Source organism: Echinops telfairi, unplaced genomic scaffold (genome assembly GCF_000313985.2).
Source record: "Echinops telfairi isolate 266 unplaced genomic scaffold, ASM31398v2 ScPeMD7_7469;HRSCAF=8507_0, whole genome shotgun sequence".
In the NCBI taxonomy this organism is placed as follows: domain Eukaryota; kingdom Metazoa; phylum Chordata; class Mammalia; order Afrosoricida; family Tenrecidae; genus Echinops; species Echinops telfairi.
The window spans coordinates 77,356,131-77,362,752 of NW_022111372.1; the positions used below are offsets into that span (position 1 = coordinate 77,356,131).

The 6,622-nt window shown below is 40.8% G+C and overlaps 1 protein-coding gene across 1 annotated transcript in view; it reads left to right on the forward strand.

Annotated features, from left to right (window-relative positions):
* The window catches only part of GEMIN5 (gem nuclear organelle associated protein 5), a 27,445-nt gene that overhangs the window by 1,499 nt on the left and 19,324 nt on the right, over window positions 1-6,622 (forward strand). Inside the window, exons 2-5 of the mRNA XM_045284564.1 lie at window positions 235-447; window positions 1,436-1,521; window positions 3,860-3,942; window positions 5,190-5,323. Of these exons, the coding sequence (XP_045140499.1) occupies window positions 235-447; window positions 1,436-1,521; window positions 3,860-3,942; window positions 5,190-5,323 (516 nt within the window). The remainder of the gene's footprint in view (window positions 1-234; window positions 448-1,435; window positions 1,522-3,859; window positions 3,943-5,189; window positions 5,324-6,622) is intronic.

Sequence of the window (6,622 nt, forward strand, 5' to 3'; positions counted from 1 at the left end):
GGGGAGGAAACCTTTAGGAACTAGAGGAAGGTTGTATTTCTCATCATTGTTACATCGCACCCTGGAGCAGCACAATTTTTTTGTTTAGATTTTTCTTTTTTTTTTTTCCAGATGCCTGCTGGAAGAGTTAGATTGCATTGTTCTTAACCATTCTTTGAGCTCATCCCCTTTGAAATGTTTGTTCTTTTTCCTGTCTTTGTTCTTTTTTATATGTAGGCCTCTTTATCTTTTCAGATCAAATGTTGGGACATGTCGACCCTAGAGTGCTGCTGGACGCTGCCTTCCCTTGGTGGGTTTGCCTATAGTCTGGCTTTCTCTCCTGTGGACACCGGCTGTTTAGCCATCGGCGTTGGGGACGGCATGATCCGAGTATGGAATACACTCTCCTTAAAGAACAACTATGATGTGAAAAGTTTCTGGCAAGGTGTCAAGTCCAAGGTTACAGCGGTAAGCATGCTATCAAGTGTTGGAACAAATCATTCTCTCAGGGAATATCTGCTCACAACATAAACTCTACTGGGAATCTAAGCTTGTTTCAAAGAATTTTAAGTGCAATAATAGGAAAACAAAAGTAGCCTCACTTAACCCACTGTTCCAGAATGCCAAGTTTAAAAGCATTGCGGCTTTGTTCAGTCACCGTGTGTTCTGGTAGTAAGGGAACTGGAAAGGACCTGAATGTGCATTCCTAAAAGAGACATTAAATTCATTAAACTGATGTGATCTCATGTGGGAATGACATTGAACTATTAAAAGTGATAGTAGTGCTCTTTCTTGATATGGATAACAGTTTTCTTGATTCATGAAAAATGCTAATTTTAAAACAGGTAATGCTGTTTTAAAAATTGTATCTGATTTTTCTTTCCTTCAAAATGAAAATTTCTCTTGTGGCTATTTATTACAAAAAGAGTGCATATTTGTGGTTTTTTAATAAAGCGGAGCAGTGCAGAAGTTTGGCACTTTATTAAAAAACCAAAAGGGTTTCCTCCCTACCTTCCACTCCATTCGTCATGTCTACGATCCATAACACCACTGTCAATTTGCAATAATTTCTAAAGTTTCCTTATCACAGATAGAACAATCATTTAAAATTCTTCTGGAGCATTATATTCCTTGACTCAATAGTTGATCATGGACATTGTTTGAACTCATTTTTATTTTTTAAGTTTGTATACACTGTTTATTCAGAAAAAAATGTAAGGAAGGAGAGGTACAAAATTAGCAGTGGGTTTGGGGGCGGTGGGGCACGGTGAGATTATCTAAGTAGACAATTTTCACTTTGTTCCTAATGTTGCTTTGTCTCTTAAATAATGAGGATTTGCTACTTCTGGAATTAGAAGGCAAGATCAAGAGAGTTCCTTGGGATTTCCTAACAGTATGCTGTGTGCGCTTCCTCTCTACTCTTCTCTGAGAGCTCTTTTGTTTTGTCTTTTGGTAGCTGTGCTGGCACCCAACCAAGGAAGGTTGCCTCGCCTTTGGAACTGACGATGGCAAAGTGGGCTTGTATGACACCTATTCCAGCAAGTAAGAGCTGAGGAGTGATCCCAGGCTCAGCACTCTGGTGCTGGGTGCGGTTTGGTTACAGGACACAAGGCCTGGGGAACGTTTAAAGGAAACAGCAATTCCAGGGTCAAATTGCACATTTTGTTTCTTAAAAACATAAATTTCAGTTGAATGTGACTTAGCCCAGCTGCACTACTGAATAAGTTCCTTTTGTTTTCCCCATACACACAAGTATGTAAACTTTTAGACATGCTGGACACTGGACGGACTTATGCAACTTCCCCAGTCTAACTTCAACAGTTTTGCAGTGTTTGTTTTATCCAAGTGTTTTTGCTGCCCCTCTTTTCGGTGAGATAGTGACACTGCTCACCTGCTAAGTGGAAGGGGGGTAATTTGAACCCAGCAGCCACTCTGTGGGACAAAGATGTGGTAGCTTACTCCATAAAGGTTTAGAGCCTTGGAAACCCAGTGGAGCTGTCTGTCATATAGCATCATAAGTCAGACCCTTTCGGAGTCACACTGCCCTATAGGTTTCCAAGGTTATACATACATTCACTGAGTGGCTAGTGAGTCTGAACCACCCCCCAGTAGTTATCAGCCAGGGGCTTTGACTACTATGTCACCAGGGCTCTTAGGTGATTAATTGAATATTTTTTTATTGTCATAGAAAGTTTGGTACAATGCTAATCCATAATGGGAGGTGGTGAAATATTATCCCTGTCAGGTGTTAATGGAACAGAGACACACATATTATTGTGTGTCTTATCTGTGACTGTTTTTATGATAATCAGAGTTGAGTAACAGGCAGTCTCACAAAACTTGGAATATTTATTCTCTTTAGGAAAGGATTGTCTACCCTTATTGTAGACCATGCACTATTCTATTGGTTTTTTTGTTTTATTTTTCTTTTTTTCTTTACCCTAACCCTAAACTATTCACTTCTAAAGGAAAATAATTTATTATACTGCAGAATTGACCTTTTTAAAAAATATGTAGTTCTTTATTTTTGCAGAACCTATATAGAAGTAACTTATTTTTTCCCTCTTGAATTCTGAAACAAAAAGAGTTACACTATTTCAAAGTGTTATTTAGGAAAATAAAGACAACTGAACTTAAATAGCTCTGTATAATCAAGAATTGCTGTTTGATAAATTAATATCTTCCTGTCATAACTTGACTATTCAAATGAACAGGAGGAAAGGCGTATGGACGCACAGGATATTGCTAGAGTTGTGATCTTAGGCATTCAACTAAAATTGTTCATTCTGCTTCTCATAGCCTAAGAAAGTTTGATTCCTTGTCCTGATTGATAACTACAAAATTTACTGGCAAACATGGGAAGTAAATTAGTCAGCAGCTAATTCATTCATAGATTCTGGAATTCTAGAATCCTAAAACCAAACAAATAATATAATTTGCATTAAAACTGACAATGATGTCCTTTCCTCCCAAAAACATTCTTTAGTGGTACATCACATGTCGTTTATCACCACAACCACCTTTTTTTTTTTTTAAATCCTTTTATTAGGGGCCCTTACAGCTCTTATAACAATCCATACATCAATTGTATCAAGCACATTTGTACATAGATTGCCATCAGCATTTCAAAAACATTTTTTTTCTACTTGAGCCCTTGGTATCATCTCCTCTTTTTTTCCCTCCCTCACCCTCCCACCCTCGTGAACCCTTAATAATTTGTTATTTTTATTTTCATATTTCACACCATCTGCTGTCTCCCTTTACCCATGTTTCTGACCCCAACCACCTTAGAAAAAGGTTTCTTTTAAAAGGAAACAAAAAGCTTTAAAATTGGTCTGCCCCAAAATTTTGTCCTCATTCAAGAATTGGGATGTCAATGGCATGCCTAAGTCTGACTGACTGCTAGGCTTTTGCTTGCAGCCTAGGGAGATAGAGCTGGTGGTGGTAATATGTACTTAGCTGTAAGCTTACTTTAGGGCCAGACAGTTTGCATTTTCTGTGTTGACCAGTGGAAGAAGCAGCCAATGTTTCTCAATAAGGAAAGCTTTTAATGCACCTGTATAACCAGTAATATGAAAATATTTGATGTTTTATTGAAGTGGGTAACTGAGGTAAGGTGTAGGGAAATGATCCAAAATGGACCAGAGGGGTAGAGTAGCATTGGTTTCTGGGTAAAGTGTCTTTGGGACTTAGCGTTTTAAACATAGACGTTATTTTATGGTATGTTATTTACACATTTGTTTCAACTATTTAGAAAATGATACTCGTAAAATGTTTTTCTTTCGTAACTACAACTAAGTTTTTAATAGAGACCTTTTTAGAAAAGTGCCTTTTTCCAGTCTGCCTTTTCGTTTAACTCTTTGTTTCCCACCCCCGCCAGACCACCACAGATTTCTAGCACGTATCATAAGAAGACTGTGTACACTCTGGCCTGGGGACCCCCACTACCGCCTGTGTCCCTCGGTAAGTGTCTGAACCATTCTGTAGTCAATGCAAGGGATTCCCTGTCGGTTTAGCCCTAGACTGAAGAGTGGAGTGGCAGGTTGATAGGGATGCTCTAGTGTAATTCCCTGATTATGCTGCTGTGTCCCTGGGGCTCCGTGAGGGGGCAGGTGGTAAGCTGGGGTTAGGAGAAACCATCTACTCCCAAGCGAATGGTTCCCACTTCTATCTGAGTTCTATGTTGCCCCTGTGCAGTTAGTTGTTATTAAAAATTTTTTAAACCAAACTCACTGTCACTGAGTCAGTGCCAACTCGTAGTGACCCTATAAGACCGGGTAGGATTGCCCCTGTGGGTGTCGGAGACTGCAACTCATTGCAGAAGTAGAAAGCCCTGCCGTTCTCCCACAGAGTCAACTGGTGGTTTCAAACTACTGACCTTGCAGTTAGCAGCCCAACTCGTAAGCAGTATTCCAGTGGGTCCTAATAGCTAGTCTGGTGTTACTCATTATAAACTGTACCTTTGATTTTACCAGACCATATCACCCAGACTTAGGATTTCTGAAATGATCTCTCTATCATATTCTGCTAGCCCCTCAACTTTGTTTTACTTTTCCTTAGCCCTAAAGCGGTAGGTCTTACGTAATTAAAATGAATGTTTTTTGCAAAGTCTCTTGACACCCTTTTTGGAGCCATCTGTCAGGGAGCATCAAGAAGTTTCCTTAGTACTCGCATTGCAGAGAGGATAAAGAGTGTGGAGCAGCAGAAATCCAACAGTGGTTTATTCACCCAACAGAAGTACGTGGGCAACTTCCTTTGTGCTAGGCACGCTCCTAGCCCTGTTGATAGAACCACGACCCTAAAACGGGCCCTTACAGAAGTCCCCCAGAGCCACTGTTTGCATTGCTAATGCTCGTGAAATGGATGTGATGCTCAGGAAATTGGTGCTTTGAGGGCATCTCCTTATGATTAGTAAAGGTAGTTCTTTAGCTCCATATATTGAAATGTCCAACGAAGAAAACGTCAGGGTAACAGCTTTGACTGAGAAACGTACACCTGTATTTTCTGATCTGGGTTTGGTGCACTTACTATCCTGAATACCAGAAGGATGTTTAAAACAAATATGTTCAGATACACAGAACAGTGAACCTGATTCGGGTAACCCACGTGTAGTCCCCTGAAATCCGTCGAGAGTGCTGCTTGCTCACACTAGAGCAACCAATGATTGGGCTGATGAAGCACAAGCTGGTAACGTTCTTTTCCTGTCACAGGAGAAGGAGACAGACCTTCCCTCACGCTATACAGCTGCGGAGGAGAGGGGATTGTTTTACAGCATAACCCCTGGAAGCTTAGTGGAGAGGCCTTTGACATCAACAAACTCATCAAGGACACCAATTCAACCAAAGTGAGTCTTATGGTCACAAGTTGGCCCCTGTTCTCTGCCGGCTTCCACATCGTGTGTAATAGAGGCCGTTATTGGAGGTTCCCACTGTCTTCGGTCAGATTTCTTAGATGTCCCTAAAAGGTTTTGTCAGATAGAACACACATCTCAGGAGTATATCCTTGGGTAAAGCCAAACCACCACCACCAGAAAGGTTGGTCTCAATTGTGGTGCAGAGTAAAGCTTTGAGATCTTGGGTGTCGGGCATTTGTTCCAGACCAACTACTTCCTCTAGAGCAGCGGTTCTCAACCTGTGGGTCATGACCCCTTTGGTGGTTGAATGACCCTTTCACAGGGGTCGCCCCATTCATAACACTAGCAAAATTACAGTGATGAAGTAGCAGCGAAAATAATTTTATGGTTGGAGGGTCATCACATTAAAAAGGTTGAGAACTACTGCTCTAGACTGTCACTTTCATAAAAATAAGTTTTTTGATTGGTTTGGTTTTGATAATCTGATGTCCAAATGCAGCTGCAGAACTGTCGTGTTTTGGGGGTTTTTTTTAAGCTTGGAATTATTTCAGATTGACATAAGGATTGCAATAATAACACCAAGAACTCCCTTTTATCCTTTCTCCTGTATTGTCCGCTTGCAGTCACATTTCTGTTGGCTGTTAACATACCAGTGTGGCAGAGTGCCTTTTGAGGTCAAACCATAAATACAGAGCCTTACCCTTTAAGGAACTTGTTGCTCCTTATTCTTGTATGGCTAGCACAGAAACCCACTTGCAATCAAGTCGGTCCCAACTCATGGAGGGGTTCTCAAAGCTGTAAATCTTCACGAGAGCAGAGAGCCTCAGTTTTCTGGTTAGTGGATGTGAACCACCAACCATGAGGTTAGCAATCTAACACTTAACCAACAGCATCACTAGGGGCTACCATAAAAGTGACATTTGATTCTTAAGTGAATTCTTAGTGTATTTTATGCCTTCGTCTTAAATGTCACCTGAATGTTGACATTCAACTGTGAGCAAACGACACAATTCCTGTTTTCATCAAGCTTTCTTTCAGTTGAATGTATGGGTCCAGATGTTCCGAGGAGGAAGCTAGACTGAAAGTAGAAACTTAGAATCCCTTTGCACATAAATGAGAGGTGAAGAAGCTGTGGGCTAAAGAGACATGTGAGGGAAAAAGGGCTCCTTTCGGGGGGAGCACTAGCATATTGAGGTCAAAAGGTCCGAAAGAGAAGGACCCTTAGAAGAGAGAGGAAGGGAACGAGAGGAGGGTGTGTGACTTGGTTTTTTGGTTTGTTTGGGTTTTTTT